At 37.0% G+C, this 23,723-nt stretch overlaps 1 protein-coding gene across 15 annotated transcripts in view; it reads right to left on the bottom strand.

Moving 5' to 3' along the window:
• Positions 1-23,723, bottom strand: part of CADPS2 (calcium dependent secretion activator 2) — a 516,545-nt gene that overhangs the window by 124,069 nt on the left and 368,753 nt on the right. For 9 of the 15 annotated variants that reach the window (XM_075599918.1, XM_075599919.1, XM_075599906.1 and 6 more), the window contains 3 exons: positions 22,861-23,017; positions 3,998-4,139; positions 2,837-2,956 (listed from right to left, as the gene is read on the bottom strand). In XM_075599918.1, coding sequence (XP_075456033.1) covers positions 2,837-2,956; positions 3,998-4,139; positions 22,861-23,017 — 419 coding nt within the window. The remainder of the gene's footprint in view (positions 1-2,836; positions 2,957-3,997; positions 4,140-22,860; positions 23,018-23,723) is intronic. The other 6 variants (XM_075599910.1, XM_075599914.1, XM_075599913.1 and 3 more) reach the window with 1 other exon arrangement.

Below are 23,723 nucleotides of genomic sequence, written 5' to 3'. Positions count from 1 at the left end.
GGCAGTTTTCTGCGCGACTTTCCCCAAAAAATGGCGAGTTTTGAAATAGCGCTGCTCTCTGCATGAGGCCCATAGTCCCAATTCAGTTTCATTCAAGCAAAGCAATTACAGATTCTTTCACCCAACTAATATATCAAAGGCAGCATCTACTGTACTACTGCTTTATACGTCTTTTTTTTATTTGTATCACCTTTATTATCTTTGCCATTACCACCAATTTTCAATTGTAGGTTGAAAATAGTGACAGAGCAGGATAATGCATCGTTAATTAAGCTTCCTCTTGACATTTCCCTTGGCGCTCCACTAAATACAAATGACCATGAATATAAGTTTATTTGTAAGTACCAATATTAAAATGATGAATAATGCCTTTAATGAAATAAAGTACGTACAAATAAGTCTAAAACTAAACCATCCTAAACTTTGTAGGATGAGTTAAAATGTATACTACCCTCTTCTCTGTCACATAGAATTGGTGTTTAACAGGGCTTGCAATTAATATATAATTATTATCTACTTATTTTGGTGGAGCAAATCAGATTACCCGATTTACAGAGCCCCTAATGTAAAAACAATGGGACTTTTTCAAACTTGTAAACATTATTTTCAAAATCGTTGTATGTTTCCGCTATCACTGTAATAAAAGGAGTAGTTCCACCTGCTCTGCTTAAAAATAATAATAAAAACTTTGACTTTAATTTCAGCTTCGGGGACCTCCTGCTTCCCGACATACCCATGTGGGCCGATAGGAAGCAGCAACATAATCAGTCTCGGCAGCAAGTGCGCGTTTTAATCCTCCAAGAAGTACTGGCAGCACCTTCCCCGGTATGTATCTCCGGAAGCATGGGGTCTCCCTGGCTAAACTAAATGCGGTTCAGCTCCAGAAACCCACTCATTCCCACCTGGGGGTGGGGCGGGGGGCAAGGTTAGACCGCTGATTTAACTTTGCTCTTGCATGGGACTGCACTTCTAGGTAACTTAGATTGTAAGCTCTTTGGGGCAGGGACTCCTTATCCCATTGCTTTGTCTGAAGCTCTTATTCCCATTTTGTTATAATATTATGTCACGGTTATTGTAAAGCGCTATGTACCTGGATGGCGATATAAATAAATATATACACGTCATACTTTACTTTTATGAACCAACAGTTTGCTAGTTGCCAGAAATAAAAATCTTAGTGTGCTTTTATACTGTAGCTTCATTCTAAATTGATTTCTGCATCTTTCAATGAATAAGCTTGGTCAATCTAAACACTGGTTTATGATTCATCTCATTTACAAAAGTAAATAGTAGTGCAAAAGTTAAAAAAAAAAAAAAAAAAAAAACCTACTGACTAATTAAAAACAATCTTTTCCCAGAAATGTTTCCTTACCATTAATGTTGTTTTCTTACCTGCACTGCCAATACGTTCACAGGGATTCTGAGGTCTAGCCAAGACATCCCCTGAGTTAAACTCCCAGGAGATCAATCAGAGCCAAACACTGAACATTGCACATACCACTTTGCACTTCTAATATCTCCCAAACCTTAAGAGCTAATGCCCCAAATGTACCATTAGAATGGAACCAGTAAAAACAACTGAACGCACAGTAATGAACTTCCTGCTGAAGATCAACTTGATTCTAAAGCCTATTTTTTTTACTTGTCTGACTAATCACATTGCTAGAGAGAAAATGCTTTTGAAGAAAAAAAAAATCCTTATAGAAAACTGGATGTCAATGTAAAACTTAAACAGAAACATTACTTATAATAATACACACCAAAAGGACAAAAACGTAAAATTGACAGCATGAAACGTGATATGTACGTATGCAATTAAAACCCAATGGGGCAGATTCACTAAGGTCTGTTGCAGGTTACCGCATAACTGCTATTGATGTGAATTTTACAAGAAGAACTTACAATATAAAATTACACTAAAATCGCCAACTGGAATTTCTGCACCTATATTTCTCAGTACAAAAAAACTATGGAGATGTTAAAACATTCATCTTAAAGATCAATGGAAAATGAAGGTAAACCATAGATTAGTAGGTATTTCACACCTTTCATTTGCAATAATTAGCCATTTTTGCTTTAGGTCATTAAAAAACGATTCCTTAAACAAAAAAACAAATCATTTTATTTTCAGGTAATTGCTCTTAAATTACACTTATGTTGTCATCAATGAGAATTCTCTTGAAATATAAGCTTTTTTTTTTTTTTGGTTTGCATTATCGTTACAACTACAATATTTCTCTCTTGGGGATTTGCAATTAACAGCAACATGCCAGAAATCGCAGAATGCAAACCGTCATATGCACAACTCCTTAACCACAAAGCTCTTGCACCAAATTGGTCTTATAGGACTATAATAACCTGGCCACATGAAATCTTTTATTGGAAATACGTGTCCATAAATACCAAATTCTCAATTAAGTTGGGGGAAAAAATGACAGCACATGAAGAAAAGAAGATTGTACAGTACCTGCAGTATAGATACACACATTTGAACAACAAGAAAATCAACTATATCAATAATTATACAATGCTATTGTGCAGGTTTATAAAATATTAATAGTGGAATTTAATGCTAGTTCAAAATATTTTGTAATTAAACAAATTTATCACAATATATAATGGTAGATGCGATCATACATTATTTCATATGGAACAAGTCAACACAAACATGCAAACACTGTTTAGCATAAGTCTCAGGGCTGAGAATCAATTCAGTATTCAAGAACACAATATGCATCACATACAGTATATATCCAGTGAGCACCACACAAGGAAAATACAACACGCACAACCATGCAGAACACGCATGCATTGAAGAACACTCATTGATACACACGTGGAATCATATAAAGAAGCCATCCAGGAAGGTGCTGAAAAGCTAGGTATCTGTGGAAGGTTAAGACTCAAACTTGGAACTTTTGGAAGAGGTACACTAGGAAGACTGTTGGTGATGCTTCTGTGAAAATATAATTCAGGGACATAATAAAAATGCTTTACATTGTATAAACATAAGAATCTGCCACTTCAGTTATGAATGTATTATTCAAGGCTCTCATGCTCATATTACTTAAGTAGCTAAGCATTCATCAACTATATTTACAATAGCTATCTGATCTACTTTATGATTTTTAAATATTCTTTCTTCAAAATGATGGCGCCTTGTGGTGCAAGGATTTATCAATCATATAGGACGCCACTGGACCTGAAAGTTGTGTTCAGATTCTGCCTTTTCAGGGGGGTAACGGTAAAATAAGAGACGAAACAAATATGCCTACGGTACCGGATTTAAAAAATAGTGTATCATGTATTATTTGCATGTAGATAAAGTCAATACAACCACCAGGGTGACTGGCAGAAAGCCTGACGACAATGCAGCTTTCTATTGGCTGCTGAAGAGAGGCTGAGCCAGGTGGTCATATTGTGTCCATCATACAAGTATTCTTGTCCGTAAATTCAATAGTGCCCTGGAGCTAAGAGCACGGCTTTCCAGCACATAGGGCCTCACGGATCAAGTAATGAAATACATGGATTTCTCCTTGAAGATGGATATATTTATATAGCTTTTAGTGGGGCAACATTGTTTGGTTTAAAAAAAAAAGGTGGTTATTAAAGTTTCAAAATCTTCTCAGTCACACAGAGATCTAAAGTGTGTGCTGATAAACAATCTAATAAGCTGGAATACGTACTAACAAAAAGATACACTGAACTCTGTATTTATAGGTCTCTATGTATCAAAGGGCAAATTCTGGTGCAAAGTCATAATTTTGTGGCAACCCGCGCTAAAATACACCTGCAACAGACACTGTATATGTATTAATCTTGCTTGTGTCATTTTCGGTCACATCTGTGACGACATGAGGAATTGATGGTGCAAGTGGGAGCAGTTAAGGGGGAGTTATATTTGCATATTGGTGCAGATCTATGTATTAATGTCTACACCCAATGCCCAAACACTTGCTTATAATCCTGAGCCACCTTACAAAATGATCAAACTTACTTGACTGGTTGCCACGACTCTTGTTCAAACCCTTTGTGAATGGACTGAGCAATAGAGGACTCCATGAGGTCAATATAACGGATAACCAGTGGCACAAAACACTCCTGCAGGTGTTTGTGAAATTTTCCATTGCATAAAAGAGCTTCAATGAAAGAAAAAAAATGTATTACAGTCAACATCTTACTTTATTTCAGATAAATGAGAAGCATAAAGTACTGACATATTCACAACTTAAATGAAAAGCATGTTAAAAAGTACAGATGTAGCCGATGTTATTGCAGCAGTTATTGCACAGTATCACACACAATCACAGTGTTGGATTGTCAAAAGTGTGCGATTTGGCATTATCTTTCCATTTGTTTGCCTAATAACATGTTAAAACTCACTCCAGCAAGTCCCCAATAATAAACCCTTATTAGGTGGTGAAATTAGCCTGTACAACAGTCCTGGATGATAAAAAAAGATTGAGCAATACAAATGGCCTCAAAACTACCCAGGTTACATGATTTGAATTTTGGTCATGCGTTCTCCAAGCAGTATACATATCTAAGCATATGGAAATATCTCTCTCTCTCTCACTGGGATTCTGGGAAATGACATGCAAATGAGCACACATGTCACCTTTTGCCTGAAAACCATTTTTACATGGAACCCTTATAAGCTAATGCTCGCTGTGAAAGGTGAAAGGCAGGGTTGCAGACCTGTCCAAGACATGCAAGTGTGCTCACAAGTTATATTTTTATTTGCTATATGCTATACGGTGGAGGTTTCTTGCTGCCTTTTTCACCCACCATAACTTAAAATGTATATATATATATATATATATATATATATTTTTTTTTTTTAAATATAGTCTTATAACAGAACGATGTCTAAGTTTCTCTCTCTCTCTCTCTCTCTCTCTCTCTCTCTCTCTCTCTCTCTCTCTCTCTCTCTCTCTCTCTCTCTCTCTCTCGAGAGAGAGAGAGAGAGAGAGAGAGAGAGAGAGAGAGAGAGAGAGAGAGAGAGAGAGAGAGAGAGAGAGAGAGAGAGAGAGAGAGAGAGAGAAAACATAGGATTAGTCTAGTGAAATTAAAATTAAAATTAAACAAATGACAGAGCTCTCTCTTTGCTAGACTTAGAAAAATAATGCAATGAGATAATATTTTTTTATCCACAAAGACTCATACTAATCTAGACCTGGAAACTTCCGTAGCCTTCCATGTTGCTTTAGATTTGCACATCCAGACTGATGATGGTAATCTCCCAGATAGTTTTAGAGTGAACATGCTCTTTGCTGTTACCAGAAGCTTTATAAATATTTAAATCAATTCTTATCCTTTCAATGAAACCCCAAATGTACCTTCTGGCAGTGAACCTTCCCCTTTCTCTACACACATATAAAACAGGGTCCTTGTACATATCCCACAATTAATAAACGGGAACAGACGTTCTATATTTATTTCATAATTGTTTCAAAGTATGGTTGACCTTAAGCACAATCATGTCTTCCCTATCTCCAGGCAAGACATTATGTTACCCCCATAATCCAATAATATTCCTACTTCTGGGACAAATAGTTTGTTGAGACCTTTTTAATTATCCTTAAGTTTTTCCATATTTAATGTTAAACCTCTATTCAAACCTTTATATCCTTTAATAGATCCTTTGACCCTCTAAGTGCCTGGCGTGGATCAGGCACGTCGTGGTCCCATGACCACTCTTCAGGAGAGATCACGTGACTGCGACGTCAGTGATGATGTAATGGAAGAGGAGTCCTCTTCCTATAAGATCGCATCCTGTGCTCCACTGGAGCGCAGAACGCGATCTCCCCTAGAAAAATGAGCCAATAGAATATGATGTACATACGGTGTCATGAGACTGAACTGCCAGACCCTATGACGCAGTAGCTATGTGAAATGGCACCCCCAACGGTTGACTAGCTTTTATAAGATAGGAAGAGATAGGTGAGAGGAAGGTTACCAAATACCCACTCTTCTCCAACTCCCATGCCTATTTCTGTACACAAAATCACCTAAAAGGTCAAGTCACACATACAGTATGACCACAGTGAAGAAATGGGGCTGAAAGATTGAATGATGTCTTTAAAAAAAAAAATGAAATACAGATATTGTAAATAAAGTTTAAAAAAAAATTGCCAAGATATATCTAACATTGCTAAGGAAAAATTGAGATACATGCAAGTTGGAGATAACATCTCCATTTTTCCTTAGCACTGCTTGATATATCTGGTGTATCGTATAAGGGCATAAACCCTGGAGAAATATGATAGGAAAAAGATTTTCTGCCTCAGAGAGCTTAGAATGCCAGTGGTAGGCTGGTTGACTTGCAGAGACGATAGGGGAAGGTATAAATGCAGCTGATCACAGCTTGGAGTTTACGGAGGTCAAGCAAATCCCACAAGATGGGGCAGTGATGAAAATAGTGTTAAACAAAACAGGTAAACACGAGTCAGCCATGAGCAGAGAGAAATAGACGGGCAGGGTATAGTTAGAAATTAAATCAAATATTTACGTATGGACAGAGAAGTATAGATCCTTAAAGGTGGGGGAACCTTTGTAGAAGATAAGGAATTTAATTAATGGCCAGGAGAGGAATTTATATAATCCTAGCTACACCATTTTGGTTTGAGGCACATTGACCTGTGAATAGTAGTTTACAATAGTCAACTTAGGACATATGTCAAATGTAACATCCAAATAACATGCTTTGGTGAATAGATAGATGGTGGTGACATTTACAGTGATACGTTAGATTTTGAGCAAGGTTTAGCAGGAAATATGAGGAGCACAGTTTTAAACATATTAAGTGGTAGAGATGGGCAAAACCTTATTGAAAGTTAGCAAATGTGGCCAATTTTGAACATACTTAGCTGGCCACAAATTTACAAAGATTTGGTATATCACCAAAAATTACCAACTGTGAATATCTTACCTATAGAGCACTTTGATACCCTTTGTGATTATTATTTTTTTAAACAGCTGACGAATATTGGCAAATGCACTGGTGAATTGCAACAAAATTGGTAGATGTTTGCATATAACTATAAATAAGCACCCGCAGCTGCCACCGTCCCTGGAGGTATGTGAAAATGCTGTTTTTCTTGAGACTCCAGGGAAAGTAAGGCTACACTTGAACCTGAAGCCAAAGGAGTTAATGAAGTCACTCGGTGATGGTGTACAAAGAGAGAAAAGAGGAGGTCTCAGAACGGAGCACTCAGGAACGTTAACGGAAAGACAAATAGAGGAAAATGACATGTTGCACATATTGGTACAAAATATGATGATAGGTAGAGATGTAGCCGGACTTACTATTTTTGGTATAATGACAAGGCACGAGATTCCACCTACAGAACAATCTTTTTTTTCTCTAATACAGCAATTGATTTTTTTGTAATTGTTTAATTCTTGTTTTCATCTTTTTTTTTGCAGATTTGGCATGCCGATCAATAATGTATAATTAATGTTTGTGTTCCATTCAAATTGGTCACACCTGTACTGTGCATGCGCACAAATTAAATTAAACGCATATGCATTCCATACAGTTAAGAATGCACATGCGCATAAATTCTATTAGATGCATAAGCGTTCCATACACAGCAGCATAGTGTAATTAATGCATCTATTTCTTCTCAATTAGTTTATGTACAGATATTCCTCGCTATCCAACGTTTCACTTTACAACAAATGGCTTATCCAATGCTTTACAATTCAACACTATGGGCCGTTTTTCGACGCCGGAATGCGTTATCCAATGCTCACAGCCTGTACAGGTGAAACAGGTGAAACTATGCAAGAAAAAGCCAGAAGAAGATTTCGGTTGAAGAAGATTGTATTATTGTAAGAAGATGGGAATTACGAACGTTGAGAATGCAGGAGAGAACCAAATGTTCAAACATTTTGGAAGAAATAAGTACTGTATAAGGGTGTTCTTTTTGAGAATTGGTGTGACATGGGAGGGGTGAAATGCCAGAGGACAGAGTAGTTGACGACATTGGTGAGAGAGATGGGATTACGTTTAGAACAAGATGTTTGATATAGTGTGAGAGAGTAGGATTGAGAGGGCAAGTGGGAAATGGTTGAGATTGGAAGGAGGTGGTTTAGGCAGAAACTGTGTAGCTCAGGAAGGTACAGTTTCCTTGCACACTGATAATGCTGTTACAAGCATTTCTAAGAAAACTTTCAAAAAAATCATTTCATGGCATCCATTGACACACTCCCTATTTGTTTGATTGTACCCCAACTTTTAACATACCTACTGTATCAGTATACTTTGTTTTATATCCATGCCCCATAATTGGACCCTTTTTTGATAGCATAGAAACGATCGGAAATAAGCAGGAACGGTACACTTGAGTGTGTACTGGTGGTGGGTAGTAAAACCGCCAGCCACAACAGTCGCGATGCGTTTCGTTTAACAAAGTAAACTTCTTCAGGCAATGAAGAGCCAGAGCGCGGACTGAACTTTTCATATTGAAAACATTAATTAACTTTGTTCCCCTTTTGTTTCACCATCTCCCAAAGATCTACAAAACGCTGATCTCCCCCTCCAGGGAGACTTATCTCCAGCATTGGATCTTTGGGAGACGGTCTGTCACAGCACGTGGATAATTTTCTGCAGCCCCTGGTAAGATCATTGCCTTCATTTATTTTGGATAGTGGCAATTTGATTAACCAACTGCAGGGTCTTACCTGAAAATGTGACTATGGGTCACTAAGGATGTCACCTCACTGTGCACAGTCATCCTGCATCGGTTTGGGTTGGCAGCTGTTCAACATTTTCTTGATCACTCCGACTTATCACACACACAGAGCACTTTTATTTTGGATTCAATTCACTTCTTGCTTGCACATCATTATTTTTGTTTGATGGAGTTCACTATCTCCAAACACGTGGAACGGCAGTTGGAACGAGTTCGGTCCTTCTTACTCCAATCTCTTCATGTGGTAGTAGGAGTTGCACCACTTTTTTGGAGATGGGAACCCCTTTAGGCATCAGATCATTTTGTACAGGCGGTTTATCGCCGATTTGCTGTTTATTTAGAATGGGGATGTCACTTCACTTTTATTATTTATTGAGTCACTTAATTTTAATGAATATCACTTACATCTTACGTCCGTCTAGAATTACCAGCATGTATATCACTTGTATCTAGTTCTTTATGTCGATGTTTCTCTCACTATTCAAACAGACATTTTCCATAAAACTAACTCAAGAAACACATTTCTTAGAGCGAACAGCCACCCCAAAACCCTTACTAAGGAATCCTGAAAGGCCAATTTATGAGGCTAAAAATAAATTGTTCTAGGGATGAGGATTTCTATGTACAGTCAAGAGATCTCCATAGGAGGTTTGTTCTAAGTCTTTGGCTATAAGACATCAGTACTAGACCATGCTCTGAAGAAAGTGGAAAAGATCGATACATAGGTCAGATTTGTTAAAGAGGACTGTCAAGAAGACCTCTAGAAGTGACTATTTATCACTCAGTTCAGTAAGAAAACTAATCAGTTGAAATCTATAATTAGGAAGTTTTATGTTTAGACCCAGTTCTGAAGCCTTATGTGCAATCTGGCTCTAATGTCGTATTCTGACTTGCCAGGACTATTGCAAATTCCCTTTCTCAAGCTTATTTACCAGAGGACAAAGTACATTTGAAATTGTCTAAAGGTTCATTTAGGTGCAACCAGTGCAAAATATATAATAAAATTAAACCCTCCCAGAAAGTAACTAAAGAAACTTATACATTAAATTCATTTATAAATTGTAGAACTACTTTTGTCATATTCCTACTTACATGTGTTTGTGGCAAACAGTATGTCAGTCAGACCACCAGATGCTTACAGGTCAGAATTATGGAACATGTGAGATTGATTTCCAAAGGTGACATTAATCTTCCAGTTTCCAAACACTGTACATTATGTGACAAGGGGGGTGTTAACAATCGTACCTTCTGTGGGATTGAGTATATTCCCCTCTGGTAAGAGGAGGAGGCGGATTAGAAAGCTTGATCAAAGAGAAGCATATTGGATCTTTAACTTAAAATAAGGATACCATTTGGTCTAAATATAGATTGGGACCTGGGTCATTTTTTATACTGTAAATGCCATTTTTTTTTTAAATATATCGCTTGCACTCTATGCTGTGTAGCATTCTTTTTAGATTTCTTTTAGAGTGTAATATATTCGTACACATACAGTTGTGTGAAAAAGAAAGTACACCCTCTTTGAATTATATGGTTTTACATATCAGGACATAATAACAATCATCTGTTCCTTAGCAGGTCTTAAAATGAGGTAAATACAACCTCAGATGAACAACAACACATGGCATATTACACCGTGTCATGATTTATATAACAAAAATAAAGCCAAAATGGAGAAGCCATGTGTGAAAAACTAAGTATACCTTATGATTCAATAGCTTGTAGAACCACTTTTAGCAGCAATAACTTGAAGTAATCATTTTCTGTATGACTTTATCAGTTTCTCACATTGTTGTGTAGGAATTTTGGCCCACTCTTCTTTACAACGTTGCTTCAGTTCATTGAGGTTTGTGGACATTTGTTTATGCACAGCTCTCTTAAGGTCCAGCCATAGCATTTCAATCTGGTTGAGGTCTGGACTTTGACTGGGCCATTGCAACACCTTGATTCTTTTCTTTTTCAGCCATTCTGTTGAAGATTTGATGGGCTGCTTGGGATCATTGTCCTGTTGCATGACCCAATTTCGGCCAAGATTTAGCTGTCGACAGGTGGCCTCACATTTGAATCTAGAATACTTTGGTATACAGAGGAGTTCATGGTCGACTCAATGACTGCAAGGTTCCCAGGTCCTGTGGCTGCAAAACAAGCCCAAATCATCACCCCTCCACCACCGTGCTTGACAGTTGGTATGAGGTGTTTGTGCTGATATGCTGTGTTTGTTTTTCGCCAAACGTGGCACTGTGCATTATGCCAAACATCTCCACTTTGGTCTTGTCTGTCCAAAGGACATTGTTCCAGAAGTCTTGTGGTTTCTTCAGATGCAACTTTGCAAACCTAAGCCGTGCTGCCATGTTCTTTTTAGAGAGAAGAAGCTTTCTCCTGGCATCCCTTCCAAACAAACCATACTTGTTCAGTCTTTTTCTAATTGTACTGTCATGAACTTTAACATTTAACATGCTAACTGAGATGTAACTCTTGTTTTTTTTTTTTGCAATTTCTCTGAGCATTGCACGGGCTGACCTTGGGGTGAATTTACTGGGACATCCACTACTGGGAAGATTGGCAACTGTCTTGAATTTTTCCACTTTTGAATAATCTTTCTCATTGTAGAATGATGGAGTTTAAATTGTTTGGAAATTGCCTTTGAACCCTTCCCAGATTGATGGGCAGCAACAATTGATTCTCTAAGATCATTGCTGATGTATTTCCTCCTTGGCATTGTGTCAACACACACCTGAATGCTCCAGACCAGTAAACTGCTAAAACTTCGGCTTTTATAGAGGTGGTCACACTTGCTGATGATCAATTAATCAAGGGCATTTGATTAGCAGCACCTGTCTGCTACTTAGCATCTTAATTCCTATGGAAGCAGTAAGGGTGTACTTAGTTTTTCACATATGGCTTCTCCATTTTGGCTTTATTTTTGTTAAATAAATCATGACACGTGTAATATGTCATGTGTTGTTGTTCATCTGAGGTTGTATTTAACTTATTTTAAGACCTGCTTATTATTATGTCCTGATATGTAAAACCATAGAATTCAAAGAGGGTGTACTTTCTTTTTCACACAACTGTATATATATATATACACACACACACATATATATACACACACATATATATATATACACATATATATATATACACATATATATATATATATATATATATATATTTTTTTTTTTTTTCCCACACATGAATTTTTCTCAAACATATAAATAAAAAAAGAAAAACATCGGAGGATCCCTACACTGAAGACCAGCGGGTCCTGGCTCGTTGATTAACAACACCTTACCGCACATTTTTATCATACACTTAGTGAGTGAGGTTCTAATCGTCTGTTTTATAAAGTTTTATTACGTTATTGTGATTTATCTCTTCTTTACATGAACTGTACCCTGCACAAGGGAAAGTTAAGTATCATATGCAATTTAATATCTATATGCATGATCATTGGTGTCAATAAGGAATCCAAACCACACTGAAAAAATATTTGGGTTTTATCATCTTGCAAAGATCACGGTTCACAAGATATCATGTATCACTATCAGGTAATATTCACTTTATTTTGTGGGATTTAAGGATGAATATTTGGTCACCATATCACTATATTATATTTTTCACTTTAAGGTGTTTCACTAAATCAGTTGACTTTATAGAAACTACACATTGATGTATTTGTTTATTTTTCACATGTTCACTGATTTTAATCTGTGCACGACTTCGGAGATCCAGTGCAAAGGAGGACTATTTCCTTTTCAAGATTCTTTTTCTATGTTATTGTTTCTGTAATGTTATTACCTGTAACTGATGCTTTTTCGTTATTTTAATCAATATATGTATGTATGTATGTATATATGTATGTCAACCCTTTGGAAAAATAGTTGTATTATTTTATTATAATAGTACATATTTATGCATATGGCAGTGTTGGTTTCATTAACTAACTAAAATAGATCTTATTAGCACTAATTATGGAATATGAGATGTTTGTACTGGTACCCTTATGGCAGTGATAATGTGGGTCTTTTCATTGACTTGCGCAATTAGTATGTGCATGTGTATATGCGTATGCATTTTTCCAAATTGAATACCTGTATATATGTATCTTTTTCATTTTAGTACGTTTTGCACTAATTCCATAGATTTTTTTTCTTATTTGCTTGTTTTCTGCTTATTTTAGTATTAGTCTTTCTAGTACGCATTAGCACATGTAGTATTCTTTTTTATTCATATTACCATATTGGATTTGTTCCGTTTTTTTATATATACAGTATATATTTTTTGTGTCCTTTTGTCCATTTGCATAAAGTTTTCTTCAGTGGTATGTACAGAACCAGTAGGGGCAGATGGCGGCGGCGCCGTGCACATCAATGTGGGTTGATGGGTCAGAAACAGAGAAACCTTTCAGCTTCTACGTTTAAGGCATGCAACTTGCTACTGCTCCTATACTCACACACTTGTCATATCTCTTCTATTTTCTTTCCATACATTCCCCTACCTATTCTTTTCTTTCAGCAATAACCACGACTAGAGAGAAAACAGCCATTTCATTAGATTAGCTTCTTAGCATAAACCTCTAGCATCTTTTCAGCCTTCAGATCAATTTGCAATGGGGTTCTAGTTAAATTTATTGCCCTTTTAGATTGTAAGCTTTCCTGCCTTTGTTAAAACCTACTTACCTATAGCATAATTGTGTTTGTGATAGAATGGTACTGTCTTTTTTCTAATACAATAATTGCACTGTTCTATGAAATGTACTGGCCTCACACACAAAAATAATAATATATGTTATGCTTTTGGTTTATGAACCAAAAGCTTGTGTTCTTTAACAAGCTAATAAATGGAAAGAAAATCTTTCAGGGAAAATATCCCCCAATACAATCCTTACTTTCTCATTTTGGGGACAAATTTATAGGAGATCAGTATACATTACCTACAAAAATTCATGCCACCCATTTCAGTCCTCTAACCTTAATTCAAGACTGTTAGGTTGGTAGATGCTGTATGTCACAACTGATTCCTACATCGGAAGCTCAAAACTTCAATAAGGCGCTTGAGACAGAATAATATGCAGGTGTCAGTCCTCCAACATGTGAAGATTAACTTAATATGCAATATGGTGACCTAAAAGTTCCCCATTTGAAAAAAAAAAATCTGGAAAATACTTTCTCTGATGATCAGTGTGAGAATAACCCAGTGGGATTTCCACCTCTTCACTTCCTAATGAGTTTTTTTTTTTTTTTTATAATGAGAGTTGACTTTGCCAGTCACTCTGCTCCCTATTATACCTAATTTGACTCCACTTCACTATCCTTGATAATTATTAACACTAGCCTTTTTATCCTCGTGAGGCTACAAATTCATTATACTTAAAAAAAATATATCTTTATGAAGTATTTCACTATGTTTCATTTACAGTTAAACTAGAACATTTATTACTTGTTAAAGCAAGGCAAGATAGTGTTATATTTATAGGACAAGCAGGGGCTTTATCGCTGCTGGCTGTAATGTGCTAGCTGTATGAAAAGGCTGTTAATTAAAGAATAAGTACTGTGGTGTATTTCCCTTGGGAATTATTTCTCAGATTTCTCAGAAGAATGGTCATTTGCCATTTACTAGCATATCTTTCTCACATTAAAAGGTGAATAGCGACAGGAGTCTGCTCTTCCATCGACTGCAAGAAGTGAATCTACATAGATTTTAACTTGTCAATTGCCCAACTAAGTTTCTTCATTGTAAATGAGATTGTGTAGAATAATAGATGTTTGAGGATCTGGTACATTTGAGTAAATTCAACAAATTCATTTAAAGCCAAAAACCAAATGTAATTTACGACAAGTTCCCCCTCTCGAAACAAATCAATGAACTTCAGTTAATTTTACAAATGTTAATTTTAACCATTTTTGTATTGGCCCAGCTCAATGTCAGCTCCGTTGGGGTGATCTTACTAACGTATAAAGGCTACACAAACATTATCGCAAAACAATACTGTGATTGATAAGTGCTATTACAATCTGCAGGTTAAATGACTTCAAAAGGTACTCTGGAGAGTATAGCTTCACAGGTCTAGGTCCATAGTTCATAATTCTAATTGGTACTCTGCCTCAAACCACATTTTCATGGGAAAACTGTTGTTGACTATGCAATACTGTAAATGAATAGTCTGTTGCAATATTTTTCACGCAATTCAATACCTTTACCAACTCTTCAAAACAATGCTGTCAAAATTACTGGTGGTAGACCTTCATCATGAATGTCAACAACAATACATCCTTGATGAACAAGCTTTGTGCTACCCAGGAAAATATCAGCTTCACAATATCCTATGTAAAATATCCAAGCCATTACTGGTGATCAGTCATATCCATGTTTGTGGGGGCTTAATTAACTGTACAATTCCAAAGTGTGGGGAAACAGCCTTAGGCGAGGAGAATCCTGCTTGTGCAGCCATTCAGGTCACCTGATGAAAGGCCCATATGGGACCTGAATCATTGTTATTCTACTGTTCTTGGCTGTCACATTAAATGGAGAACTTCATAAGAACTGTGAGTAGAGCTCTACTTTGTATTTCTGTCTTTGAGGAAACCTGCATTTTGAAGAAATTATTTGGTATAATTAACTATGCAGAAGTCCAATTCCCAAGAAAATGATGACCCTGGATGGTGTTAACCTGTAATTCAGTATCTAATATGCTTTCAGGTTAATTCCATTAATATGTATTGGGGAAAATGGACATTGTGCCACAAACCTCAATCGCCATAGAGCTTGGGATGGATGTAGGCATTGTCCTCTTGAGGGACTGCTCCTTGGACATGAAGATTCCACGTTTAAATGTTCTTCTCATTGTGGTCTACATTCTCTGTAAAAATGTCCACAGTTGACACATCTTCTACAGATAGGTCTGCCCTGTACATCAAATTGATTCCATCCTGGACGATACACTCCTACTCTTCCCATACAGCGATCTGTGCTGTCCCCATAATGATGAGCCTTTCGGTCTTTCCCTTCATGGCAAATGTCGGCCAGACCGTGGATTAATTTTGACATCGGCTTCATAAGCTCCATTGTTGCATCATTACATTGAGAGCCTTGACTGTAAACATCCATTGTTTGAGCAAAATTGAACGTCCAAATTGGTTTCTCTTGATTTTCATCCTTGGCTTCATTTTCACTAGTAATCCTGGTGTTACTTGAATGCTCATAGCTACTGTAGTAAGGAATTGTTGAAAGGCTAGTTCCTCTGACAATAGTCCTATGCCCAATACCTGGATATGATCATGGAACTTGTATGTTTTATAAAAAAGGGGGGCCTAAGCCATCCAGTCTCTAAGCATTTCTCCTCCATTTATGGCAAAATTGACACGTTTATTTTCCTGAGGATTGAACACATTCCATCCCCGGTGAGAGAGCAGGACAGGATCAATATATTAGATCGTCAGGAGACCTATTGGATCTATATTTCAGTAGTCGGGTCCCAACAGGTCCTAATACAGATTGGGACTTATGTCATTTTCTATAAATATACAGAGGGATCTTATATGAGAGCTCCAAATGGAGGTGTTACCTCCGTGGCAATAATGATTAGATTTTGGGAAACACTATTGATTTGTCCATGTCCGTATAGGAGAACTCTAATTGCATTTTTGATCCATATATTTTCAGTATGGGTCTGTGGAAGGTTCAATGATGATTATTATCAATGGAGAGCCCATCACTTGTTTCATGTCTGTTCCACCTGTCATTCTATTTAATAGAGCTATGTGTGTCTTTTGACAAATTCAGGTTATACATATATTTTTTCTGATAGAGTACTTTTTTTGAGGAATTTAGTATAAATGGGTCCTCACTGTCTCACAATCTGTCTAATCATGCTGTTCTTATTATTGCAAAGCGATTTGAATTTGAGGAACAGGATGGACTCGTTTATATTTTCACAATTACATTATGCATGCATTTTGTGTACTCAACAGATGGTTGCCCCAAAGGCCCCACTACTGCTATCGACCGGCACCCATCTTTATATACGGTATCTATTTGTGATTAAATTCTTGTTCTATGCCGTTTCTCTCTTTTTTACTTCAGAGGGGTATATATATTCAATCAAATTTATTGTAAATCTTCACTACTTTAATACCCTGTGAGCATGTAATGCAGTGTGTGGCATTATTGATGTGTCCAAGAAATCTATTGACGCCATTCAATACGCGGTTATTATACAGGCATACATTTTATTATGTGTATGCTAGATATATTTTTAATACTTCTCTTATCAAGTTCTTATCGATTCTCAATTAGTGAATTTTTGTCTCTATTTGATAAAGCTGTATATGTTTTGTGTGTTACGATCCGAGCGGGATGACGTGTCATGCAGGGCATCAATGCAGGCAATTTATGCAAGACACCAGTTGTTGACTACATCAGGATGGAGGCTTTAAATACGCTTAACTAATGTATGTATAACTTCATAAAGCGGCAAGGCGCGAAATACGTAGGTGTTTTTTGACCTCCGTCTTTTTGCCATGAGGAAATCAATTCATATTTTTATGGGAGATTACCTCTCAAACTATTTGTTCTTGACCCGGTAGTGCACCGCACCTCTACGCTTTTCCCTCTGACCCTGTACTGTATGTACGCAGTACTTTTCTATCGGCTCCTCTTTTCCCTCTCCAGGGGGCTCCATCATAGAGCAGGAACTACAGATTTTGTAATTTTATTTGCTATGTTAGTTGGGTGACCATATATCCCGGTTTAGCCGGGACAGCTCTGTATTTTCATTAAATGACCCGGTCTCCTGACAATTTTCTCAAAATCATTAAAAAGTCCTGTTTTGTTTTTTTTTTCCACATTTGGACTCGCTTAAAACTTTTAAAACCGTATAAATAGCAACTGTATGTTTTTATGTGATCGATTACATCAGAGAGTAAACATTTTAAATATACTGGTAAACTTTAATTAAACGATTTATTAATATAAACTAAACCATCATTTTGCTACACTTGAGAGTTTATGTTAGAAAACAGAAATAAATCAATAATACAGCCTATGAGGACGCTATTAGACAAATACCATTATAATATTTATTTTAAGTTATGTCATCTGTTTTATAAATATTTTTTTCATGTGTCCAGTTCTACTTTTGAAAATCTGGTCACCCTATATATCAGTGATACAGTATATCCCTTTTTAAAGCTAAATATATAATATGCTAATTCAGAGCAGCAGCATAAGACATCTCTTCTGGCTATAAGAGACTGCTACTCTACTCCTTCCACTTGCAGCCTACTATGCATTGGAAAGAGAGGCCAAAGCCACTACTGTAGCTTGGGAATACTGGGTTGAGAAAACTGAACATGGAATGTATAATGCATTGGTAATTTCCTGGTATCCAGTATTAAAGAACTATTACTCACAAGTAATCACCTCCCAGCACACTAGCCACTAATTTACATTGCTTAGTTTAGATCAATGTACATTTCTCAGACATGAACCAAACTTTTGTGTGTTTAAAGGTCGGTTCTTGTCTTGTTGCATTAGTACAGAGCGAACATGTGGTACATTGAGATTGTCAGTAATTAGATAAATAACCGGAGACAGATGAAATGGCAAGTTCTTTGCAACCTTTGACAAAGCACATTGGTCCTCTATGAACTCCATATTAACCTTCATTACTGTTAAAACAGCAAACGCGACAATGTACATTTTACAATATAAAGGTTATTTGTTTTTAAAGTGGCTATTTTTTTTTCAATGTCAAAACTTTTCAGAGCATTTTGGTACCCAGTACAAAATGTATGTTCAAATATTTTGTTTGGCAAATCATATTTCTCCCTGTTCATCCATTCTTATTTACAGATGTAGCAGATGCTATTGCAATAGCGTGCAAGCCACAGTTCTTTTTCACTTGTGACTAATGCCATTAGAATGGCGGCTGCAAACGCTGGCACATTGTGTCCCCCCCACTGCAACGCGCCAGCGGGAGCAATAACAGCTGCTACATCTGTGCATTATTCCCCTCTCGTACATTGAACTGAAACTAACACAAAAGTTCTCCCAATTCCAAAGGCCAGAACAAAAAAGCGGTTATCTCTTATTAACTAATTTTCATATGTCAAGTATATTAAAATTATTCAAATGAACATATTTCCTAGGTATCTGAGGGGTGTTAGGGTTTGTTCACGGGTATGGCTCTATGAATTGTGTAAAGGAGTGTTTGGTGAGGTATATACTGTAAGTCACTGAGTACTTTAATAAAAAGGACAAACTCATTTCAGAGCTTGGATAGGAGCACTGCCTGCTTTACCCTTACCGTTCCTTTGTGGATAGGTGCTGCTAGGGGGAACACTTATGTTGTATTTAATTTTCAATAAATGCCATTAAAGTTAACGCAATGCTTTTTCTGAAAAAAAAAACAAAAAAACATTACTTAATGCTATGTTATTGGCCTTTAAAGATGCACACGAAGGCATAATGTAATGTTTACTTAGGTTAACATCATGTTAATTCCCTTTAAAAGACCTTTGAGGATCTGGCACCATATGGGGTATTTAAGAGCAGAAAAGCCTGTGATAACATACACGCAGGCTACGAAGGACAGTAAAATGGCATACAATAAAACTACAATACACATCACTGCAAAATGTTCCAAGAACTAGATTGGCTATCACTTGAGTCCTGAGGCACCGTACATTTTTCTTGTCTTGCCTTCAAATACTTTCTGGGCAAGCTACCCTTGTATCTGAACAAGGTTCTCACCCCTACCACACGCACAACTTGTGACCTGAGATCCAACTCCATACGACTGTTCGCGATTCCAAGGTTCAACAAAGTATCCGTCCGATCTTCTTTCTCTTACTGTGCACCTCACAAGTGGAACAAAGCTACCAGAGACTCTCAAACCCACCACAAGTCTAAATTCTTTCATAACTAAAACTGTCTCACATTTTAATCTCGTCTGTAACTGTTACATAGGCCCATAATCATATATTATCTGAAACTGTCCATGACATTTCTGTAAATTGAATGTATAACCTCTGGTCATTTAATGTAACCATGTATTGCCGTCCTAACACTGTGTCCGGGACATACTTTAAAATGAGAGGTAACTCTCAATGTATTATTTCCTGGTAAAACATTTTGTAAATAAATGAAATACCCTATAAAGAGCAGTGGCAATGCTCACTTAAAATATATGAACATATTGCTTTTTGTGGGAGCTAAGGATTCACCTTTATGTTTAGCTTTGATTGAATAAATGTATTCTCATTTACTATTTTATTCTTATATACAGTTATTAGATTATACAATCTGCATACATACAGTACTGTATAGTCACAAAAGCTATTAAGCAAACATCAATTCTTCCAGTCTTATAATCAATCTTCCTTAGTATCACCCCTTCTAAGAAAATCTTCGACCTCTGCCATGTATAACACAAATATTTTTAGAAAATCTAGCAACTAGAATCCTTCCCTTATCCTTTATGCCGACACACTGATATATCTATATATATCTATCTCCATACACATGGACCGAAATTCATTGCATTAAATGTAATATGAACAAGATGGAGGCTTTCCTATTACCTGTCATAAACAAGTCCTGCACCCCCTTTTTCTATCATAATCCGTAACACTATTTCCATCCAATCACCCAAGCAGTTTGCTTTGGCATTACATTTCCTGGCGGGAAAATGTAATGCTCTTATTCTCTAGCCATGACTATTGCAATATTGTATTTACTGGCAGCCTGCCTCACAGCTCTCAACGTACAGTATCATAATACAGGGATATCCTAACGAGTTAAATTGTAGGAAGAGATCAAGAGAGAAATCTGATTGCCATTACTGGAGTCGAGGTAGAATTTTTCTTACTTTATTAGACATAATGGGCATATATTTCAATAGCTATTTTTGTTTGCCTTTCTGGCTTAATATAACTATATAGCATTTTACACTATTAGAATTAAACAAAGGGACAAAGTATATAATTTTTGCTAACATAATCTACTATGCATGTTACTATCTACTGCACTCCTTCTCTCACCATCTTTCAAACCAATTTGATAACTCAATATTTTAAATGAAGTATTGTAAATTGTTAAATAAAAATAAAAAAATATATATATTTAACAATTTACAATACTTCATTTAAAATATTGAGTTATCAAATTGGTTTGAAAGATGGTGTGTGTGTATATATATATATATATATATATATATATATATATATATATATATATATATATATATACATATACATATATATATATATATATACAGTATATATACCATCTTTCAAACCAATATGTGTGTGTGTGTTTTATACATACCACTTACATAAGCAAAGGGACTCCTTCCTCTGAAGACTTTCTGTTATTTGAATTATTTTTCCATATTCATACCAGATTTTCCTTTATTATATCTGGTATACAATGTGGTTTATTCATTACATTGGTATATTGCCAATTGGTGCACGCATGGAAGCTCTTATTTAACTGAGTGGGAATTTTCGAGCGATAATACCCCACTTGTGACGGTAGAAGGTAGCCAGTCTTCATAATAAAGGTGAGGCCTAACTGGTTACCCCTGAAAACTGTGGGTCCCTGGTAACTAAGTAGCACCATAAGCCTGGGACACTGTATGAAAACCAAAAACCTGTCCTGGTGATATGTTTTACCTTTTCTCCTTATCCAATAAACATGGGATTTCGGGATTGGGAGTTTCAAGGGGGATATTTGGGTCAAAATGTGTTTAGATATTGTGTAGGAGTTCGGGGGACAAAGTTACCGGTAGTCCCGTAATTCTCCCCGACATGCAGGCAGGATCTGCGGGTACGCAAGGTTAATTACACCGGCACAACACAGTGTCCTCCAGAATCCTGGATTTTGACAACAAGTATCCCAGACCCATTTCCCCCATATGTATAATGTTCCCCAAGAGATAGAAGTTTAATAAAACAATGTATTATGTTTTATACTGTATGTATTAATCTCTATACAGTCAGCCCGGGCATCTACATAGGTGCCAGAATGTCTGCATAGAGATCGCGATCAAAGGGGGGTCCAGAGGTGTCGGAACAGTTTGGTGAGCGGGAAGTGCGGAGTACTGGGTCCGGAGAACAAGGGCTTCCCTCAGGGAAGACACTTCGACTGCCAGACCTGGTGGAGCCTGCACAGCAGGAAGCAATGGGTTGGCTGGGGGAAGCCGCTGCTCGTTGGCACGATTCCCATTGGCCAATTCATATTTTCCATTCACTCGGCTTTTCAAGCTGGCTCGACACCCCCTCTCCTCTGACAGCAGCAGCCAGACGATCCTCCATTCAGATTGGCTGGCTGAAGTACGATCCGTTCTCCAATTGGTCGCCTCCCCCTACTCCATGTTAGACATAGAACACTGAGGTCTATGTAAAGGGACTGGACGATTAGAGAACCAGAAGAGTCAAGGGCTTAGGTCGGTGAGGCGCTGGCGGTCTTTTCAAAGTTGCTCTGTTGCGAATAGCAGAGCAACCGGCTTTGTTTTTAGCCGGAGAAGCCTGCCTAGCTGAGACCAAGTCCTGCATTTTGCATCCAATTTTTATTTTCCGCTTTGCTCGCGGTTAAGGGATATAGGCTGGTATCTTCCCGGTGGAAGGTACTGTGAAGTTTCTGGACCAGGAGCGGACAGGGTAAGCCTTCTGAAGCAGGCGCCCTGCACCTACAGTAGTTAGGCTAGTCTCTCCCTCAGGCCCCCAGTAAGTGTATATTCTCTGTAATTTGTGTAATATCTGTATGTCTGCTGGTCTCACCAAAATAAACCTCATTTTATTCCACTACCTTGTTTTGCCTAATGAATGATCCCAGTAGGTAAAGGTGTTAAAAGTACTGGTCTCCCGTGACAGGCACTATTGCAGTTTAATGGATAACTCCCAATGTCACTAAAGCAATTTGTACATGGTTGATATTGGTGCCATACAAACAAAAATGGATATGTTTATAGTGTACATGCAGGAAGCAGAATGAGTAGTGTTGCATTGTATTAAAGTTAAAAGTACTGCTGACATCAGAATGGACATTACATTTGATTAACTCTATATTTGCTTAAATCTTTTTTTTAGCCATTACAATGTGCACACATTTTTTACCATAAAATAAAGGCATGGAATAGTTTATATCAAAATCTTACAGTCATTTCTGAGGAAGTTATTTAGTAGTTGGAAAAGTGGAAAACTGTTCCAGGAATCTTGTGGTTGTGACTCTAATGCAGAATCCATATCAACAGAAAACAGGGCCCAAAATATCTCCACATGTTCAGCCATTAAATCTGGCCACCAAGCAAATGCCTACAATTGGACAAAAATTATTTTATCAATATAAACGTATCTTCCAACAAACACAACAAACAATGTAAATACTAGGACAAATGGAATGCATTTTAATAAATAGAAACAGTTACCTGGCAAATACATACATATTGGTAGACTGTACAAATGAAAAATGGGGATAAAATATGGACAACAAAAGGGTACAATTATTAAAGTAGGTTGTGGCACCAAAATGTTAAATAATTAAATAAGAATGTATATAATGTTACAAGAGTATGAGAGAGGCAATACGCGAGTGATCCACTACGAATCTCCTGGGAACTCCAATGATAAAGAACATTATCAGCAATTTAGCTAAGTATGATAAATAGCCAATGTTTTGGACATCAAGTGGTAAAGAAAAAGGTGAAAAAAACTTTCTTATATAGAGACTCAACTAGTGACATGCCAAATAAATCAGCATCTCGAGATTCAGGCCACAAGGGACGAGTTGCTATGTAATGAGGTCACCACTATTGTGACACACAACCGCGTACGTTAGAGATGCAACCAGAGAGTGTCTCTACCATGAACCAGACCACATGCTCCATGACAGCAAATGGTAGAGACAACATACAGTATGCTTTTCTGCACAGTAGTCTCTATTCACGTACTGATAAATACAGAAATATGTAACTTTGTTCTATCTAGTTGTTCTGAAACATGGTCCACCCCAACCCCATTT

The sequence above is a fragment of the Ascaphus truei genome, chromosome 5, assembly GCF_040206685.1.
Source record: "Ascaphus truei isolate aAscTru1 chromosome 5, aAscTru1.hap1, whole genome shotgun sequence".
Lineage (NCBI taxonomy): Eukaryota > Metazoa > Chordata > Amphibia > Anura > Ascaphidae > Ascaphus > Ascaphus truei.
This window is presented reverse-complemented; position numbering and strand designations above follow the sequence as displayed.